At 40.3% G+C, this 22,750-nt stretch overlaps 1 protein-coding gene across 5 annotated transcripts in view; it reads left to right on the plus strand.

Annotated features, from left to right (window-relative positions):
* LOC127572774 (transcription factor RFX3-like) overlaps positions 1–22,750 on the plus strand; it is a 217,567-nt gene that overhangs the window by 103,416 nt on the left and 91,401 nt on the right. For all 5 annotated transcript variants that reach the window (XM_052020384.1, XM_052020387.1, XM_052020388.1 and 2 more), the window contains 2 exons: positions 10,714–10,838; positions 20,583–20,662. In XM_052020384.1, coding sequence (XP_051876344.1) covers positions 10,722–10,838; positions 20,583–20,662 — 197 coding nt within the window. In that variant the 5' untranslated portion in view covers positions 10,714–10,721. The remainder of the gene's footprint in view (positions 1–10,713; positions 10,839–20,582; positions 20,663–22,750) is intronic.

Here is a 22,750-nt window from a genome sequence, read left to right on the forward strand (position 1 = left end):
GGAAATTCTACACTGCAGAGGCATGATGGCAGAAGACTGCCAACAATAAAAGAATAAGAAAAGAGAAGTAAAGACAGAAAATGCTAGAAGCACTTAATCGGTCAGGCAGCATGAGTGGAAAGAGAAACAGTTAATGTTTCAGATTGAAGACCCTGTGTCAGAACTGGGAAAGCGAAAACAAGTTAAAGTTGCAGGGAGAATGAGGGGAGAGATAGATGGGAACAAGAGAATATCTCCAAAAGGTGTGGATGGTGATCAACAGTTGATGAAGCAACTGGTTGATAATGAGGGCTGTTAAAGAGCAAGAAAACAAGGGAAGATGTAAGAGCTGTGAAATGCATGTCAGGGTTGTAGGAAATGATCAACAGCAATGGTAGTGGAAAGAGGAAAAACTGTTAATATTGCAAATGCTGCAAAACTGGCAAATACTGATACAAACAACAAAACAGAGTTGACTAAAATTATTGAATATTCATAAGAGAAAACATTACCTTAGAACAAAATAATACTTGTAAGGTGGAACGAGGATGAAGATTTTCAAATTGACACCCGGGGAGGGAGGGGGAGGGGGGGTGATTAAGGGTGAAAGATAGGAGAATATGATGCAGAAGGTGACTTTTAGGTTGGAAATTTTATGGAGTGAAGCATGGCAAGCTAATAATGAAGAATTGGAAATTCTAATCTGTGGGTGGTCAATGAAATCACAAAGGTTTCAACTGTGATGAAATGGAAGATTGTGTATTACAAAGATGAAGGTCGGTTATTGTAGCATGGACTGGATGGGAGGGCTGAATTTTTTTAGCTAGACTTGCTATCATTCTTAGCATGAAACGTCAAAATCTATTCACAAAGAAATGCTCAATTCTCAAAACTAGAATGTGAAATTAACCCATCTTTAATTTTGTTAAATAGTCTTGCGTTTGTTACTTTAATACTCTCCGTGGTCTCATTAATTGAAGACACATTATATTTGATATGTAATTAATTACTCACCCCTGTGACAATCATTAAATCTTTTGACCCTACCATTGCCTCTGTGCATCAGACAGCCAGTTCTGAATGCATCAAAATTTTCTCCTAACAGAATATTGGAAGACCAAAGCTTTGATCCCCAGTCACTAACAATTCTGTGTTTATGAGTACCATTCTTCTCCCTAGCCATCAACTCAGGCTGAGCTAGATTGTATGTATCCTTGGGCTGAGATTCTAGTTCCATCTTCCTCTCCATTCACAATGATGCTCTAAATTTGCCTCAGTTGCCTGGTACTGAAAGGATCATCCAGTTTTGTAACCCCCATACTGAATTATTCAAATACACTCTTGGCCAACTTCTCAGCTTCAATTCATCCATAAATTTGAGCTCATCCAAAAGTCTGCTGCCTATATCTTAACTTGCTCCAGTTACTGCACACTCATTACCAGCCCCTATGCTCGCTGTGTTAGATCATCATTCACCAATGCCTTGATCTTCAGATTCTTATCATTGTATTCAACTCTCTCTACAACTCTGTGGCAGTCCTTTATGACATCTTCAACCATAGAATATAGAAAGCAAACTGGCTACAGAGCAGAAGACAAAGAATGGGGGATTAAAAATACTTGCATGCATAGAAAAATGGTTGAAAGTAGTGTTAAGTAAGAATTGGTGCTGGGCACACTGCTGTTCATTTATATTTTGGAGTCAGAAGTTGAAAACTTGTGTCTGACACCAAGTTGATGGTGTAGTTAATGCAGAGTAGGATTTCCACAATATATAAAAAGATGTTGATAAATTCTGTAGAATTTGTGTCAAACTGGTGAACGTATTTCAACATAGATAAGAGAATGATATATTTCCATAGGAAAACAATAATATAAGTGGTAGAGGAATGGAGGGATTTGTGGATACAAATATACTAATTATAAAATATGACAAATGGTTTAAAAAAAAGTGACAGGAAAGGAAACAAAACACCAGGTTAATTTCTACAAGGGTGGAACTGAAAAGAAAGATGTATGTTAATTGTGCAGATCCTTGGTTTGATCAAATTGGAGTACTGTGATCTATCTTGATTTCCATATTATGTAAAGTATTCAGAGGCACCAACAGAGGGGCAAAAATGTTTACATGCTGCTGCTTGGCAGCGTCATATGCAAATGTGGTGTCAACTTGCATACCACACCCACAACTCTATCAACTACCACTATCTCTGGGTTGTCAGTTTGTTCATCAATGAAACATTAGAATTGAAAGTTAGTGAAGATTTAGAAATAGTCCTGGATAAGTCACAAATTCCTTTCATTAAGCATTGGGAAAGCAAAATGGATTTTCTTTTCAGCTTCTAAACACTCTAAATCTGTCACTATCATTCATGAAGTGTTAACTTTTTTTTTGATTACATGTTATCTTTGAAGAAGGTTAATTTTTGGTTTAGATAGGATAGAGGGAAAAACACGATGTTTTTAGAAAATATAATTAGGTGCGTTATTGAGGAAACCAGAGATCTGCTTTGCATTGACATATTAAGATGGACTGAATTGGCTTACTTACCTGTATATATCTTGTCATTTATGGAAATGAATGATGTGTTGCTTTTTATTTACAGAATGCAGCCAGGAGATTATGTTGTCCCAATGATCTCAGTACAAAAAGAAAGGACTTTCCAAGGGCCAAACAAGATTGGGCAAATCTCTGTAATGTGAGGAGTCTTAATTTTGGTAGAATGATAGACACTAAAAGAAAGATAATTTTCAAATAAAAAATGCTGTATTTATGCCAGATTTAAGCTGTTCTTCTAATAAACTTACGTATACTGGGACCATTAACAGATGGGTATGTTTAATTAACTGTTTAATTAAAGTAACCTTGCCATACTACCATTTGTTGCTCTAATACACAAGATAGTTCAATTAGCTAAACATGGCCAAACTAAAATTGAATAGATTTCTGCAGATGATACTGACTCATATGCATATTGGTTGTGTTGTCATCCAACTGAAATCTTGGCACAAGGATTGAATGCTTCACAGAAGCATATGGTGAATTACAAACGGAAGCTACTACACCAGCAGTCTGGGTCTCTCAGGAAGCATTTTGCATAAAACATTCTTTCTGGATAAATAGTTGCTTTCCTGGTATGCCATTTTGCAGAAAAATGAGGAAATTTAAGAAGAAAATCTGTAAAGACAGTATGGAATGTGATGCAGCCTTGTGGAATATGTACACTCAAGAGGGATACACAAGTTTAATATCTGTCCTTTCTCATTAATGATATAGATTTGCGCAGGAGTAAAAATGCAGCCTTTTTCTTGGAAGTTATGCAGTAAGTAGGTGACTGCTTAGATGTATCTCACATTCACACCAATTATCACACACAAAAAAAGTATTTTGTGCCGAACAGATTTAGTCATCTATTCACATTTGGATGATGTGAATAAAAGAAATATGAGCAGGAGAAAACCATATGATTCCTTGAGCTTGTTCCATCGCTTAATAAAATAATAAGATTCTCAGTCTGAACTCCATTCTCCTGGCAAGCCTGTAACCATTGATTTTTCTAAAGTCTTAATTGTACTTAATGATCCAGTTTCACTTGCTCTCAGAGGCAGAGAATTTCAAGAAGTCAAGACTCTCTGGTATGAAATTTTCCCCAACTGTCAGAACCTTCGGGTGGTGGGGGTATTTTGAAGTATGTACTGTTGTTAATTTTAGCAGGACATCACGTGTCTGAGTTTTCTATCCTAACTTACCCTACAATTTCTTTGCAAAAATATTGGAACCAATGTTTTTGGTCACCATTGTAATTGCTTATTCTTGCTTTCAATTCCACTCCTATGCACACACTATTTCACCAGATTGTTACCAACATTAGTATTTATTCAACCCCCAGTTGAACATCAGTCCCTACATCGTTTTGACAGCCTAACTTCACTTCTATGATATCAGCTACTTTGACCACTATCTCAACCTATTTGACATGTAAAAACTTAAATTACAACTTGATATAACAGTAACACTTTGATGGAGGACAGCTGGAGGAAATGTGGTGGATTCATTTCTGACTTCTGAGACTCAAGTGCGTAGTATTAAGGTGTTGATCACTATCAGAAATGCTAATTCTCAGATGAAATGGGATGTTACCTACTCTCACAGAAAGCATATACGATAACCCCTCAGTACCATTGAAGAAAACCATTGGAATCCTCCCAGCAAATAAGTGATTTGACCATTTATTTATTATTGTTTATGGAAGCTTGCTGTATGCAGATTTGCTGCTGTGTTATTACTGAATCACAGTAATAACTACAAAAGTATTTTATTGTCTCCACAGCACTTCATAAATGCAGGCTTTTGGTACTTTTTCTTCTCCACCATTCAAGTGCATTTCTGCCCACCATTTCATTCTCTATCCTCTATGTACTTCTGCTTCCAATATATAGTACAGCATCATCCTGTCCATCACCCCATCCCTACTGACCTTGTATTGGGTCCAGGACATCTGACGCCTTCAGTTTAGTGTTCTAATTATATTCAAACCTTTGCAGGGCCATTCCATTCCTTAACTTTTTTTTTGCAGATATACCATGTCTTCACTTTCAATTTCCTGGTTCTTTGACTTTAGCTCTCGTGCATCCCTATGCAAAAGGTAATGTTTGGACTGAAATTACACAGAAAATGTAGCATTTAGCTCCACCGATCACTTCTCCTTTCAATAATTATGCTTCCACCACCACCACCCCCCCCCCAACACTTCCAGAGCATTTCCTCCACCTTTTCACCATCATCTCCCACTTCCACATTCTCGCCCTTTGAACCACTGTTCTTCCTTCCCAGTGATTTGAAGGCTATGAGTGCAAAAGAATAAGATGGCCATTTTATCTCTTGTGCCCACAGGCGCAAATGGCATTTTTTTTTGAGTTGAAGAGAAACCACAAATACAGTGTACAGAAAGACACTAATAGACCTGTAGAATGTGTGTTAATTTGGCATATTAGGCAGATTGCATCTAGAATATTTACAGATCTGGTCTCTTTACCTAAGGAAAGATATACTTGTGATAGAGGGTGTATAGTAAAGGTTCCCTAGTTTGATTCTTGGAATGGCGTATTTGTCATGAGGAGAGAATAAGCCGATTAGTTGACTATGGAGTTGGCCTGTGGTGACTACCTTCCAGAACCAAGTGTATGCAAACAATCTTGTATCTGCACACATTCAGAGGATGAGCTTCAACACATCATTGATTTATTCACCAAAGCATACAAGAGGATGGGTCTGATATTCAACATGCTCAAATTCCAGGTACTCCACTGGCTTGCCCCACTGCACCACCCTGCCTCCAACAACAAAGGTTCACAATGTGACCATGGAAAATAGAACACTTCCTATATCTCGGGAGCCACCTCTCAGCTAAGGCAACCAAAAAAGATGAAATTTACCACTGCTGTCACTGTGCCAGCACAGCCTTTGGTGATTGGGGAAAGGGGTGTGTGAAGATCATGACCTCACAACTGATTCAACTCGTGGTCCACTGAGCAGCAACAATGCCTGCCTTCCTGAAGGCCCATCGTCTTGATACTTTGGTGAATAAGTCAACAATGTCTTGAAGTTCATCCTCTGAACATGTGCAAATAAAAGGGTTGTCTGCATACACTTGGTTCTGGCAGAGACCTGCAGCAGGCATCTTGAGACACTGGAAAAATTATGTTGTAAAATGCTGGAATTACTCAACAGGTCAGTATGTATTTATGGGAAGAAGTAGAGACTTAGAACTCAAAGGGTCTCAGACCTGAAATGTTATTTTGCTCTCTAACTGCTCCCATTCACTCATCGACCAGATAACCTTATTTACGGTGTGTCCCCATAGTCACCCCAGTTTTGCCCTATCAGAGACCCCATTCCCTCCATCATCCCTGCAGCTTAACGAGCTTCTTTTGTCTCCTTCCAAATTCTGACGAAGGGTCTTCAACCTGAAATGTAGACTCTGTTTCTCTTCCCACAGAAGTGCCCTGACTTGTGGAGAGAAAAACAGAGTTAATGTTTCAGGCCTATGTTTTACCAGAATTAAAGGCATTTAGAATGTAGGCATGGGGAGAATGGGGAACAGTGGGGAGAATGAAAGAAATGTATGTGGAGTCAAAGAGAAAATGGATGACACAGACTAGTGTTTCCTGAGACAGAGTGTGAAGGCACATTAAACTGGCACCTAATCTGCCTACAGAAGATGCAAATAAAGGGAGAACAGAGAAGAGAGGTGTGTGGGATACAGTATACAGCTTTTGCTGGAAAAGGCCACCAGTTCAGCAATATCTGTTGGGAGAGAAAAACTGAGTTTGGTATTCATTATTAGAAGAATAGAAATCCAATTAATAATAGGAAGTTGTAAGTCATTATACATGCTATTAGCACTGTAATCAGCCTGCCTTTAATATACTGATTTTCAATTGTATATGTTGGAGATGGCAATAAACTGCTTTTGAGAGGCAGGGGACCTATTTTGAAGAATCACCTTACTTAATAGGTGCTCCCAAATTTAACAACTTATCAAATTTAACAACTTATCAAATTTAACAACTGCCCTAGGTTTCCCTGTGCTCAAGAATTCTGGCAGCTGAAGAAAAATGAGAAATGCCAGACCCATCCAAAGATGTCTTTTCAGCGCACTTCATGGGCCAAGAGAAGAATGCATTCTGTTGGCCTTGAGCAAATCTCCACACAACCAACAAAACAAGCTTTACTCCCTGCTTCTTGGCTGTGGCATTTCAGTGTAGGCTTTTCTGCCTGGCAGTTAGTTGGCCTTTGTTCCTTGGCCAGCTGACAAGTTGATTTGGAAGAAAAACAATTTTGTGATGGTTGCATTAATAGATTTGGTCAGAATTTCACATTGCTCATATTTTGGGATATCCCAGACCCTATAACATTCCCCACTCTGTCATCCTCAGCCACCTTCCCATCTCTTGTTAATGTATCAGGTCTATTGTCCTCAGCCCCTAGAGTCATAACATTTGTATAGCACAGAAATGGGCCCTTCATCCCAACTCATCCATGACGACCAACATGTCTATCCCCTGCCAAAATCTCCATTCACTCAGTGCTGCCTCTATCTTTCTCCCTATTCACTATCAAAGGCAGACATAGTTCACAATCTTGATGTTCTTTTCCAATAATTTAAATTAAGGAGTTTTAATGCAACTCCATGATAAAATAGTACAGGAACACTAACAAAAATCTTAAAATATAAAATCACCTATTAAAATGCATATATATCTGTGCAGTATGAATCCTGTGCAGTTTTAATTTCATCAATTTTGCAAAATGTTCATTGATTATAGTTTATTTCCAGATGACACAAATTAAACTAAGATTGTCAAGATATTGTTAGCCTGGGATATTAGGGATAAAGGAACCCAGGTGATACAATTCAGCCAAGATCTAGTTAAGTGGGAGAATGGGCATAAGGGCTGATGGCTAACTCTGGTTTCTATAATTGTACATTTATGCACAAAGTATGTAGCACAGGGAAAAGTTTTGTTGTGGCATATAGTTTGGTTCTCAGCAGTAATCCATGATTAGACACCTTGGCAATGACAGAAGCTTCATGATTGATCTTCAGTGTCTGCATATAGGATTGTCAACTAACACTCATCCAAATCAAGCTGTAGGCCTTTGAGATGTGCAGGTTGGGCATCTTTGTTATTTGCAGGATCCAGATTTTCACTTCAGGTCAGTACTGGACAAAAGTGTACTGAATGTTAGTGTTTCTACATGTTCCACCAGTATAGTCTGGGGTGCTCCTCTTGGACTTTTTTCCATCAAGTAACACAGAGATCCTTGGGCATCAGGCAGATTTTTTTTTTTGTTGGCAGTTTCCAACTCTGTGGTAATGAGGTTTGGTCCTCAAATTAGACTGGGCATCTTGTTGTGGTTGCAGGTGGTTGCTTGGCATGCTGTACTGACCAAGAAGTCAACTATTGGTTGCTGGGAAAATCTATGTTGCACCTTTGTCTGAGTATCATTATTCATCATAGACGTTCTCTGAGACGTTCCAGTGTGGTTTGTGGTTATTGTACATTTTAATTCATCAAATCATGGCATTGTGTTAAACAGTGTTTATTTCCTAATGTTAATCACCCAAAAATCATAATTTGGCATAATTACATGATTTGAGACTTTTACCTAAACTATTTTGCAACAGTACAACAGATTGCTCCCGTTATTGAATATTTACAAGTTGGATGCAGGATAGAGTACTGCAGAAGAATCTGAAAATTTGCTTCACTGGAAGAAAATGGGGCAGGATGACGTGCTCCGGGATCACCAGCATCTCTGAAGTAATTACTGTTTGCACAAGGAGAGAAGAATGTGATTGTAGAAGAGGGCAAGAGCTGCATCTAGAAGCAAGAGAAAGATTTTGAATTTGTTTTGTGCTTTATCTTTTAATGTATGTGGTCCTGAAATGCGTTGCAAGCTTAGGATTGCTTTTCAAATACAGACCATTGTTATTGTGTAAAGTAACATGGCAACAAACTGGCACACAGTTAAAGCCCAGCAAATAGGAATGAAATAAATTACTGGTTGATTAGATGGTAAATTAAAACTAAATTAGGGTTGTAAATTGGCTTATTATTGTCACATGTACTGAGGTACTATGAAAAACTTTTTTGCATGCCGTCCATACAGATCATTTCATTACATTGCATTGAGGTAGTACAAGGGAAAACAATAACAGAATGCAGAATGAAGTGTTGCAGTTGCAGAAAAAGTGCTGTGCAGGCAGACAGTAAGGTGCAAGGCCATAACAAGGTAGATTTTGAGGTCAAGAGTCCATCTTGTTGTAATAGGAGGCTGTTCAATAGTCTTATAATGTTGGGATAGAAGCTATCCTTGAGCCTGGTTGTATGTGGTTTCAGACTGTTGTATCTCCTGCCTGATGGGAGGGGGCAGAAGAGAGGGAGTGGGTGAGGTCTTTGATTATGTTGGCTGCATTACCATGGCAACGATATGTGTAGACAGAGTCTATGGAGGGGAGGCTGGTTTCCATGATGTGCTGAGCTGTGTCCACAACTCTATCCAGTTTCTTGTATTTCCAGGCAGAGCGTTTGCCATATGTGTGATGCATCAGGATAGGATGCTTTCTGTAGTGCATCTATGAAAATTGGTGACAGTCAAAGGGGACATGCCAAATTTCTTTAGCCTCCTGAGGAAGTAGAGGGGCTGATGCACTTTCTTGGCCATGATGTCTGTGTGGTTGAATCAGGACAAGCAATTGGTGACATTCACTCCTAGGAACTTGAAGCTCTTTATCCTCTTGAACTCAGCACCTTTGATGTAAACAGGAGCATGTGCACCATACCTCCTTCCTGTTGTCAATGACCAGTTCTTTTGTTTTGCTGACATTAAGGGAAAGGTTGTGTCATGACACCAACTCATTGTTATTTGAGATTTGGCCCACTACGGTGGTATCATCTACAAACTTGTAGATGAGGTTAGAGCAGAATCTAGCCTCGCAGTCACGAGTGTATAGGGTGTAAAATAGGGGGTGAGAATGTAGCCTTGTGGGGCACCAATGTTGAGGATAATTGTGGCGGTGGTATTGCTGCCTATCCTTATTGTGGTCTGTTGTTCAGGAAGTCAAGGATCCAGTAGCAAAGAGAGGTGTTGAGTCCTATGTCTAGGAGATTGGAGATGAATTTGCTTGGAATTATAGCATTGAAGGCGGAGCTGTAGTCAATAAGCAATAGTCCAACATAGGTGTCTTTCCTGTCCAGATGTTCCAGAGATGAGTGTAGGGCCAGGGAGATGGTGTCTGCTGTGGACCTGTTTCCAAGGTAGGTGAATTGCAGTGGGTCGAGGTTGTCTTAGAGGCTGGAGTTGATGTGTGCCATAAGCAGCCTCTCAAAGCACTTTGTGATGGGGGATGTCAGAGCCACCAAGCAGGAGTCATTAAGGCACATTACCTTATTCTTCTTAGGTACTGGGATGATAGTGGTCTCCTTAAAGCAGGTGGGGACCTCAGATTGGAGTAGGGAGAAGTTAAAAATGTCTGCAAATACTCCTGCCATCTGACCTGCACAGGATCTATGGACACGGCTGAGTCCTTATGATGGTGTTGATTGAGAAGTGAATTTGATCAAAACACCAGGGAAAAAATGCTTTTCTATGACTGGAACTGTGGATTTTTTTTTATTATGGTCATTTTGTCAACTGATCTGATAGATGATACCCCTTGGACAATATGGTGCATTAGGCAATACCTTAGCTGTTCGGGTCCAGGAGCTCCATTAGAAGAAGCAGAATTTGGGCCCCAAACCTCAAGAAAGATGAACCCCCAGTGTTGGTCAATTTGCATTAGGGACCTAATAACAAATAAGCAAGCAGGTCCATATTTAGGTTTTGTACCAAATCTGCCATGTGGCCCTACCTAATATCAGTTTGTACTGAAGCTGGGGTTTTCATTCATTGGTTCACCAGCCTGTGATGATGTGCTTATTCAGCTTAATATCAGGCTGAATAATGGGCTGGTGTTTGCAGAACTGGAAAGCAGTATCACCAATCTGTATCTCAATATGACAAGCTCACTTAACAGCATATTCCTTCAATGATGTTCTGCATTACTTGTGGTGTATTGCATACTTTTCTTTCTGGCTGGAATATCAAATTGACATCACAGTTTATTTCTGCTCATGCTGAGACATTTGAAAGAATACAGCATGATTTGTTTCCTTGTGTTTCTTTAGAGCCCAATATGCAGACTTCTGAGGCTGGTTCAGACACCACATCAACAGTGACTTTGCAGACCTCGGTGGCAGGACAGCAGGCGGTGCAGGCCCAGGTGGTGCAACAGGTACCAGTTCAGCAGCAGGTCAGTTATTCAGCTGGAATATTAATGATACTGTTTTCTCTTTTCACTTCTGTCTTTTTTCACAGAATTGAGAGTCTTCCGATAGAAGTTAATGTTTGTCTCAATATGCATCCCAAACAGCCCATAGAGCAGAGTCTTGTTTTACATCTGTATGGAATTAACCTTAACAAAGACCATTGCATCTCCCTCCAGATCCCCAACTCATTCCAGAATTAGGAAGCTAACTGTCTCATTCCCATTGCTGTAGCCTTTTGGGTCATGTGCAGTGTCATTGAGACTCTGCCTGTGTGTGAAGGATCTGATGAGCAATTGATGTGCTGGTTTGAATATTCTGGTGATGGAGCATTCTGCCAAATAACTTGGACAGTTTAATCAGAGGACCATCTGACCGAATCCACCATCTTCTTTGACACATGTTTAGTGCTCTTGCGAATGGGGAGTATATCTCTGTAATGTCATCATCAAGTTTTGAGAGAGGCAGAGTATTGTTATATAGTCCATAGTTTGATGGGGTGTCACAATCACTTTTCTCAAATCTCTGGAAATTATTTTCCCTCAATTCCTAGGTGATGGCCTTAGATTTGTCTGCAGCCTCCTCTTGCAGAAATATTTTGAGATTACACAGTAGCGTAGCGGTTAGCACAATGCTATTACAGCGCCAGCGATCAGGGTTCGATTCCCGTTGCTGTCTGTAAGGAGTTTGTGCGTTCTCCCGTGTCTGCTTGGGTTTCCTCCGGGTGCTCCGGTTTCCTCCCACATTCCAAAGATGTACGGGTAGGTTAATTTGGGGGTTTAAAATGGGCAGCGCGGACTCGTTGGGCCGGAAGGGCCTGTTACCACGCTGTAAATAAAATTTAAAAATTAAAAAAAAATTACTGGCAGTTTGATGTTCAGTGCCACTTAAAGTCTTTGCCTGTGTGGTTAGCACCAGATCACCAGCATATGCAAACTTCCTCGGAAAGGTAGTATTTATATTTAGTCTTGGAAATAGATATGCGTTCCTTAATTTAAAAAAATTCATTGTTTGGTGTCTGGGCATTGCTGGCATGGTCAGCATTAATTGTCCATCCCAAATTGAGAAGATGGCGATGAGCTTCATTCTTGAATCACTGTGTTCCTTGTGGTGGCAGTTTTCCTCAGTGTTGTTGGGTAGGGGGTCCAGGATTTAGAACCATCAACAATGTAGGACTGGTGAAATGTTTCCAAGTCATGATATTGTATGATTTGGAGGAGAATCTTCGGTTGCTGCTCTTATCCTTCATGGTGATAAAGTTAGCAGGTTTGGAAGGTGCTGTTAGAGTAGCCTCAGTAAGTAACATCAGTTCCTTCTGTAGATTGTACACAGCAGCCCCAATGTGCTGGTGGTGGAGGAAATGGATGTATGTGATAATTGGGGTGCCAGTCTAGGGAATAATTTCTTCTGGGTGGCATCAAGTGTCCTGAGCTGCACCAACAAGGCAAGTGGAGAGTATTCCATTGCACTCCTTACTTGAGCCTTGTAGAATGGCTGTAGTGTGGCAGGAGATGAATCACCTGCTGCAAGACATCAGTCTCTCATCTGCTTATTGTCATGGTCCAATTGAATATCTGGTTAGTGATTTTTATGGTGGAGGACTTAGTGATGGTAATGCTATTGAATGTTAAGGATAGATGGATTAGGTCTGTTTTGTTGAAGATGTACATTGTCTGGAACTTTTATGGTGTGGATGTTATTGTCTACTTATCGGCTCATGCCTTCATGTTGTCTTGGTCTTGCTATGTGCAGGCATGGATTACTACATTTGCTGAGGAGTTGCAGATGGAATTGAACATTGTTTGCTGATGATTGCACAATACCAATTCTGACCTTATGATCGAAGGAAGGTTGGTGATGAAGTAACTGAAGTTGGTTGGTTTTAGGACTGTGCTCTGAAGAATTCCTGCGGTGTGGTCCGGGTGCTGAGATGATTGACATCCAATAACCACAACCACCTTCCTTGATTCCAATCATTGGAGTGTTTTCCCCCTTGTTGATCATTGACTTCAGGACTCCTTAATGCCACACTTAAGCAAGTGCCCCCTTGACGCTTTTCTCACCTGACCTCTGGAATTCAGTTCTTTGGTTCTAGGGCACGGTAGACTTTGGAGATGAGTGGTCTTGCTGAAATCCAAACTATGTTATGGTGAGCAAATTATTGTTGACTAGTGCTGCTTGATAGCACTGTCAATATAACTGTGTATTGCTTTGCTGATGATTACTCATTGTTAACACAAGATGAAATGCCTGTTGCATGGAAGAAGATAGTGCAATTTTGGCATCAAGGTGTGCTTCCAAAAAGTGTATGCTATGGAAAGATCAATCACTGCAATAAATTAAGCTGTTGTAGGTTTAAGGTAGCACTAGAAGCGAGCTTCTGTGTTCATGATGAGGTCATCACTTGGACACAGCAGCTTTAATGTACTTGGGGGATGGATGCCCTGGTGAACAACCTAAACCTTTGAAGAATGAGCCACTCCAATAGTTTGAAAGTTTTGATTAACTATGTCAGCTTGTAGCTTTCAGGATCAGGGCTGGTTTCCCCAGTTTTGGAGCCATAGTAAATTCCTCATGCTAAATTTGAGAATTGATTATTCAAAGTCGAGGTCGAGTTTATTGTCATATGCACAAATACATGTATGCACAGATGCAATGGAAAACTTATTTACAGCAGCATCACAGGCACATAGTATCATATAAGCAGCATTCACAAGAACAAACTGTACACAATTTTTACAAGAAAACACAATTAGAACAGAAAACATTTATTGCAAATAAAATCCATTTTAGTGCAAAGTGGTCATAGTGTTGGTAATCTGTAGTGATTAGGGTTTTGCTGGTTGGTTCGAGAACCAAGTGGTTGAAGGAAAGTAATTGTCCTTGAACCTGGTGGTGTGGGACGTCAGGCTTCTGTACCTCCTGCCACGCAAAGATGATGTGGCCCAGATGGTGGGGATCTTTGATGATAGATGTTCCCTTCTTGAGGCAGTGCCTCCTGTAGATACTACCAATGGTAGGGAGGGATGTGCCATCATACTTGAATACAAGTTTAGAAATCACTTTTGAACTGATGGCCTGAAGTGGTAGAGGAAGTCTGGCGAGATTCCATCATCCTCTGCAGCCTTCCCTCTTTTTAGTTAATTGTGTGCCATTGACAGCAGAATCCAATTTAAATGATCTGTGCTCAATGTCAAGGCTCAAGCTTTCTTACACTTGTACTTTTGCATTTGTGTTTTATGAAGTTCAATGCATTCAGGTCTTCCTATGTTCTTAGCATCGACCACATGGCCTATCAGCTCTGAGTGTCATCTGGATGTGTGTTTGGGGGAAACCTTGACACCTTATAAACTTGCTGTTAATTCAGTTTCACCACCATGACTCCTGATAGAGTGCTTTAAAACCATGCAGTCTGTCCTTTCTCGTGTTGTAATATTCTCCAACCTTTTCTCACTTCACCTTCACTTCCTGAGCAACTGCCCTACTTTCAGCCACAATACATATCTGCTTTAGAGGGTGCAGACTCCCTTTAATTTGAAGGAGACATTCAGGATGTTACTAATGAATGGTGCAGTTAGTGATGTTGGTTGTTGAAATGAAATAAATGAATAAGGAGCTTGAAGTTGGCAGACTGCAATCGATATGTGCAAGTTAATTGTGGATCGCAATCCCAATAGATTTTATTCAAGGGTTTTCTGCCTCATCCTCTTTTCTGAACATTCTCTCACTGTCAACCCACTGTCATCACTAACATTTCTTTGACACACTTTCTTTAACTGACTTGGAGCTACTTTGCACTCTAACTCTTTTGCATTTTTACTCACTAGCCCAGCTCCCCTTAGCTTTGTTCTACGAATTAATGAGATTGTGCCTGATCTCTGATCTAATTCTATAAATGACCCCACTTTTCCTACATCCCTTAAATTACACCTTTGGTTAAGAACACCCATTAATCTCAGTTTTAAATATTAACAATTAGATCACATGGGATCCAGGGCGAGCTAGCCAATTGGATACAAAATTGGCTTGATGGTAGGAGACAGAGGGTGATGGTAGAGGGTAGTTTTTCAGACTGGAGGCTTGTGACCAATTGTGTAGCACAGGGATCGGTATTGGGTCCACTGTTGTTTGTCATTTATATTAATGATTTGGATGAGAATGTAAGTGGAATGGTTACTAAGTTTGCAGGGGACACTAAAATTGGTGGTATAGTGGACCGTGAAGAAGGTTACCTAAGATTACAATGGGATCTTGATCAACTGGGCCAGTGGGTCAAGAAATGGCAGATGGAATTTAATTCAGATAAACGTGAGGTGTTGCATTTTGGTAAGACAAACCGGGCATGATTTAAACAATAAATGGTAGGGCCCTGGGGAGTGCTCTAGAATAGAGAGGCCTAGGGGTATAGGTACATGGTTCCTTGAAAGTGGTGACACAAGCAGGCATGGTGGTGAAGAAGGTGTTTGGCATGCTTGCCTTCGTCAATCAGGATATTGAGTGCAGGAGTTGGGACATCATGTTGCAGCTGTATGTGATGTTGGTAAGGCCACATTTGGAGCAAGGAGTACAGTTCTGGTTGCCCTCTTATAGGAAGGGTGTCATTAAACTGGAAAGGGTACAAAAAAAGATTTATGAAGATTTTACCAGGACTGGAGGGTTTGAGTTTAAGGAGAGGCCACACCTGGAATATTATTTGCAGTTCTGGTCGCCATATCATAGGAAGGATGTAATTAAGCGAGAGAGGGTACGAGGGAGCGGTTCAGATTTATGGATCATTGGGCTCTTTTCCAGGGCAGGTGGGACCTGTACAAACAACATGGTTTGCATCTGAACTGGAGGGGAACCAATATCCTCACTAGGAGGTTTGCTAGTGCTACTCGGGAAGGTTTAAACTAGAGTGGCAGGGGGATGGGAACCACAGCAGCAGAGCAACAGGTGGTAGGATTGAGGGTAAAAAAAGATGTTATGACAAGTAAGACTGAAAGGAAGGACAGCAAGGGACAGGCTAATAAACAGGGTGGGACTGATGGGCTGAAATGTGTCTATTTCAGTTCTAGGAGTATTATGGGTAAGGAGGATGAACTTAGAGCCTGGATCGGTACATGGAATTACGATGTTGCATTATGGAGACCTGGTTGTGTGAGGGACAGGACTGGCAGCTCAAACATTCCTAGGTTTTGTTATTTTAGATGTGATAGAGAGGGAGGGGGGTAAAAGATGTGGAGGGATTTAACTACTAATCAGGGAGAATGTCACAGCAGTACTCAGAGAGGACATACTGGAGGGCTCATCCACAGAGACAATTTGGGTGGAGCTCAAAAATAAGAAAGGTGCAATTACGCTGATGGGATTATACTATATGCCACCCAAAAGCCACCGAGAGGTGGAGGAACAGATATGTAGACAGATTATGGAAAGGTGCAGAAACTCCTGGGAACTTTAACTTCCCCAGTATTGATTGGAACTTCCTTAATATAAGAGGTTTAGGTGGGGTGGGATTTCTTCAGTGCATCCAAGAGGGGTTCTTGAAACAGTGTGTGGAGAGTCCAACTAGAGGAGAGAACATACTGGACCTGTTTTTGGGAAATGAACCAGGCCAAATGACAGACCTGATAGTGGGTGAACATTTTGGGAATAGTAATCACAACTCATTATGTTTTAAGATGCTTATGAGTAAGGATAAAATCAGATCTTGCAGGAAGATACTAAATAGGGGAGGGCAAATTATGACAGGATAAGACGGGAGCTACGGGGCGTTGATGGGGAGCAGCTGCTGTCGAACAAGTCCATGTCTGACATGTGGGAGTTGTTTAAAGACCAGCTGATCAAGAGTTCAGGAGTAAGGACAAGGATGTAAAGTAAAGGAACTTTGGATGACCCAAGAGGTCCTAAATTTAGTCAGAAAGGAAAATGAAGTGTACGTAAGGTTTAGGAAGCTAAAATCAGACTGGACCCTTGTAGAATATAAAGACAACCAAAAGGGGGCCACGAAATGTCCTTGGCGATCAGGATCAAGGAGAATCCCAAAGTATTTTATACTTGTATTAAGAAAAAGAGGATAACTAAGGGGAGGATAGGTCCACTTAAAGATAAAGGAGGGAATTTGTGGTTGGAGTCGGAGCACGTGGCAGAGGTACTAAATGAGTACTTTGTGTCGGTATTTACCAAGGAGAAGGATTTGGAGGATAGTGAAGGCAGAATGGGACGTGCTAATGTGCTGGGACATTTTGAGATACAGGAGGAGGTAGTGCTGAGTCTTCTGAAAAGCATTAGGTTGGATAAGTCCCCAGGGCCTGTTGGCATATATCCCAGTATACTGAAAGCAGCAAGTGAGGAGATTGCTGGGGCTTTGACAAAGATCTTTGTGTCCTCACTAGCAACAGGTGAGATCCTAGAGGACTGGAGAATAGCAAATGTTGTGCCTTTGTTCAAGAAGGGAAATAGGGATAATCCAGGATAATTTATGAGTATTTGAAAAGGCATGGCCTGCTTAGGGACAGTCAGCATGGCTTGTGTGGTGCAGGTCATGCAATATATATATCAATAATTTGGATGAAAATATAGATGGGTGGATTAGCAAGTTTGCAGATGACATCAAGATTGGTGGAGCTGTGGACAGTGTAAAGGACTATCAAAGAATACAGCACGATATAGATCACTTACAGATATGGCAGAGAAGTGGCAGATGGAGTTTAATGCGGGCAAGTATGAGGTGTTGCACTTTGGGAGGTCAAACGAAAGGAGAAAGTATACAGTTAGTGGTAGACCTCTTAATGGCACTGAAGTATTGAAGTCACGCTGCAGATATATAAAACTTTAGTCAGACCACATTCGGAGTATTACATGCAGTTCTGATCGCCCCATAATAGGAAGGATGTGGAGAGGGTGCAGAAGAGGTTTACCAAGATGCTGCCTGGATTAGAGGGTATGAGCTATAAGGACAGGTTGGCCAAACATGGGTTTTCTCCCTAGAGTGTCAGAGGCTGAGGGGGGATTTGATAGAGGTTTTTAAAATTATGAAAGGTATAGATAAGGTAGACAGTCAAATCCTTTTCCCCAGGGTAGAAATGTCAAACACCAGAGGAATGCTTTTAAGGTTAGAGGGGGAAAGTTTAAACGCGATGTGAGGGGCAAGTTTTCCATGCAGAGGGTGGTAGGTGCCTGGAATAGGTTACCGGGGTAGTAGTGGAAGCAAGCAGTTTGGTGTAGTTTAAGAAGCTTTTAGATAGACACATGAATATGAAGGGAATGGAGGGATATGGATGCTACACAGGAGGATGACATTTAGTATAAATTGGCATAAAGGCCAGCACAACATTGTGGGCTGAATGGCCTGTCCCATGCTATACTGTTCTATATTAAAAGAATCACAAGGATGTTAACAGGACTGGAGGGCTTGAATTATAAGGAGAGACTGGATAGGCTGGATTTGTTTTCCCTGGAGCATAGGAGTCTAGCGGGTGACCTTACAAATTATAAAATCATGAGGGGCATAGAGTAAGGTGAATAGCCACAGTCATCTCCCCAGGGTAGGGGAGTCCAAAGCTAGAGGACATAGGTTTAAAGTGAGTGGGGAAGACATTAAAAGGGACCTGAGGGGCAACATTTTCACCCAGAGGGTGGTTTGTATATGGAATGAACTGCCAGAGGAAGTGGTAGAGGTGGATATAATTATGTCATTTAAAAGCCTCTTGGACAGGTACATGGATAGGAGAGGCTAGAGGGATATGGACCAAACACAGGAAAATAGTACTAGCTCAGTTAGGCGACTTGGTTGGCATAGGCAAGTTGGGCTGAAGGGCCTGTTTTCTGTGATGTATAGCTCTATTGCTCAATGACTGAGGAAAGCATTCTGAATTTCTTCCACCCTTGGCCAGTTGAAATGTGTCCTAATTCCATTCATAAAAGGCTTGTCTAAATTTTGTATTATTTCCCCAAGTCATAGATTTCCCAATTAACAGGAGAGTTTGTTTCAGAGTATTCCATCAGTTACTCTTAATATCCTGAAAAATTCAGTCACACCATCTCCACACATTACTGGTATCCCTCATTACTGGTATTCTATTCACAAATTTTCATTGCACCATAATTCATTCTTTAGGGTACATGCCCTTGATTTACGAGGCTTTATTTTCTGTAACATACGGTGCTAAATGTGAACAATAAACAGCAATTGAAATCCCAATGGAGTGGAGTGCATCTTTGCCAACAAAAGTGCAATCCACTTAACTGAGAACTACATGGAGATGTGAGAGTGAGGATGTACAGGGCTCATGTTAGAATTGGCAGGAACGAGAGAGGGGTGGAAAAATACATTGAGAGCCCTGAGTGAGGGGTGAGAGATGGTGAAGTCTAGGGGAGGTTTGGTGGGTGAAGACATAAGAGCTGGAAGGTAGAGAGGCATCTTGGATGTTTCAGTTGATGAGTACCCAAAATGGTATATTATGTTTTTATTATTTTAATATTTAATTGTTAATATTTTATTACTTAAGATACTTGAACTATTTTTAAGTGACTAGGTGTATTTAATCAAAACTCTTGAGCTCTGGACCACCACCAGATTTGAAATTAACAGGAATGCCTTTGAGATTTGAGTTTAGTGGAATGCATTGTTTTCCCAGAGCATAACCCCTTCATAAATTTAGAGATTCTTATATAAATCCCAGTGAATACAGAACTAGTTTATGTAATTTCTCCTCACAATTTTATCATTGGCCTCCAAATGAGTCAGTAGTGGGAAATATGCAGAAATAGTAACATTCAACAGCAGCTGGCATGAATATGGTCGACAGAACTTGGACTGAGTGTTAGGAAAAACATGGTACATGATTATCTTCAACCAATCATTGCTAACTAAATAATGCAAAACTTTCAATGGCACCCGAGTCGATTGTTAAGCTTCTGAATCAGCGCTGCACCAAAATATTTAGGAAAATTCAAATAAAAAACAAAAGTGAAAAACATAACACAATAGAAAATTGTAGTAAATTGAAGTATAGCTGTAAATTAATTCTAATATTGAGCAGAGATACTCAGCATACATGAAGGCTTGAATTTTGCAGTTGTAAAGACAAACTGTCAGTGTTCAGTTATTATATTTTGAAGCTTACAGAAGCTTTGTGATTTCTGCACAAGCATATTTTAGGGCAGAAATCCCAAAGTTGCTCTCAATGACTCAGTGTTCCTCCACAGATTGTGCTGTTTTTCAAACCTTCACTGGTGGATTGATGATAATTTCGGTATTGACAAATTATTCTTCATGAAGTATATGTGAGATTTTAATGGTGAGCTAAGGCATGCTTAGCAATTTCTGTGGGCCTAAAAACAACTAATTTTATGTTATAATAAATTGTAATTCCTTCAGCTAATGGATTTTTATAAAATATTTTTTAAAGTTTATGTTTGATACTTTGGATTCCAGAGTTATCTTACGTATATCTTCTAATTGTTTTATGCAAAAGTATTAGCTAAAAGTTGTGTTTTTTCCTTCTTTCTTGTTCACTGTGAGAATTCTTAAATATGATTGACCACTCAACCTGTTTAATGATATCACAGGGATCAGCTTGAACTAAAGCCTGATATCAATGGATGTTAGGAACAGGAAAGTTTGTACTGCAGGAATCACTCAATTGTTTGGGTGAATTTCTTGGGAATCTTTGCCACTGATTGCAAAACAAAACCAAAATGTTTAAGGTGTATTGAAAATAATTAAATGTATTTCTATTTTTCAGGTACAGCAGGTGCAGCATGTCTACCCAACACAGGTGCAGTATGTGGAAGGGAGCGATGCTGTTTATACTAATGGAACTATGTGAGTCACCTTCTGATATTGAAGTCAATGAAAATGAAAATTGGACAGGTGTAAACAGACTGCCAATTAGCTATTGCTTGTTTTGCACTATTGCCAAAGGCTTCTTTATCAGCTTCATTTCTCTTTCTGAGTTTATCTTCTGTCTTAATGGTTGACCGTCTTGTATAGGCTGGAGCAGATGATTGCATCGTGAACCAATAACGCTATGATGTAGAGCATTCAGGGAAAAAGAGTTCAGATACAAGATATGTACATTGCTTTGAAGGCACAAGGTAAACAGCGTCTGAAGCTAAAGGGCACTGATGACAAAGGAAATTAAAATCAAGTGAAACAGAAAAAGAAGATGAACAACAAATGTCAGGAGCAAAATGCAGTTAGTGATCAAAAAGGTTTTGGAATGTACCGCAAGAAATTGAAAATGTGGTTGAAAAAAATGAGAAGAGATTAGCAGGCAACATCAAAGATAACAACTTATAAAGCACAACTAGATAGGGTAATGATTGGACCCATTAATGACCAAAGGGTACTTTTCACATAGAGAAGGTGGTTAAAGTATTTCATGTTAAAGATTTTAATATACCTAAATGCGTGTCCTATATGGATGTTGCATTGGGATGCTAATGACTTATTCAGTCAAGTACCTTGCATACTGCTTGAAAGGACATTGCACTTCACTGTAACAGAAATGTGCGCTCTGGATTGAGGCTTAGTCTAGGCATTTAGAGGGGGAAAGGGACTGACACTGGAGGCCAGAGACTGGGGCCTGGGTCAGGTCATCAAGGAAGGTGGGTTGCTGAGAAGGGGAAGGGAGTTCCTTATTGAGGATCTGAGTCAAGAACGGGATGAACCAAGGATTGGGACCTAAACAACTAGTCACCAGATGGCAGGAGTTGAGGATTGTGGATCGGTGCCAAGGGAGGCAGAATCAAAAGAGCAAAGAAATGCTGTGAGTCCTGATCCACATACATTCTTGACCCAGATGTGATCAACAGTGGTTGTCCCTGGGACAAGTTGGTCTAAGTTCATTTGAAATTCTCCAAAAGGAACGTTGCCCGAGGAGCTACACTAACCAGATGAAATTATGTTACGGACACATAGAGCTCAGTCAAATTTCTGGATTGACACAACATTGTCATTACTGCATTTCATTTGGGATTAGATCGATTGTATTTACATAACACTGGCAAAATTGGTGTTAGATGATTGAATTTCTAGACAAATGAGTACTTCTCATCTTTGAGTGAGTGAATGAATGATTGAAGCATCTGATGTGATGGTAGCTGTAAAAATGGAGAGGGGGGAGGGAAATTATGGAAGTGATAGCTTTAAAATTCTTTGTATTAAATATTATCTGCCACTTGGGCCCCTTCAGCCAGCCCTTATGTCTTCTTTCAGAATGGTCAGAAGCTAAGTTAGGACCTAGGTTTACTTGTATCAAATATTATTAAGTGGTTTGATGAGATGGAATTATTGTTCACCCCACAAACTACCATGGTCACAAGAAGAAGGTGGCACTGGGGTAAGAGCTCCTGCATTTTGGATCTTCAGTCAGATTGATATATACCTGTATAGACCAGGAATTAGCATGACCAACCTGGGGGACAGACCCAGTTAACTTTATTTAACCATTTTATAGCTGCCTCCTGACACCCAGATGATGTTTTCAAGAGGAAGATATGTCAAAACCATCTCTCCCTCCTCCACAAGCCAAGGATTCCAGAACTAGAATTTCTCATAAAAACAGTAATATCAAGGGGCCTAAGCTTGTTTGGAGGGATGAGCAGCAGAGATAAAAGGCAGGTGCATCTGAGCCCTTATGCAGGGGCATGACTTTTTTCCACAGTTATAAGTTGCAGGCAGAGTGACTTGAGTCACTACATAGTGCTGTGTAATTATAATAGACAACAAGTACACTGAAGCCAAGCTATTAATGTACAGAATTAATATTCTGTTTAGGTAGATGCTAACATGCACAAGATTTCAGTTATTATCTATATTTTAGATGAGCATTTATATTTCCTGCAATCGTTTAGGATTCTTCCCAGAAGTTACAAACAACCAAACTGTGACACCAATTAATATAATTAG

This window comes from Pristis pectinata, chromosome 7 (genome assembly GCF_009764475.1).
Source record: "Pristis pectinata isolate sPriPec2 chromosome 7, sPriPec2.1.pri, whole genome shotgun sequence".
NCBI lineage: Eukaryota > Metazoa > Chordata > Chondrichthyes > Rhinopristiformes > Pristidae > Pristis > Pristis pectinata.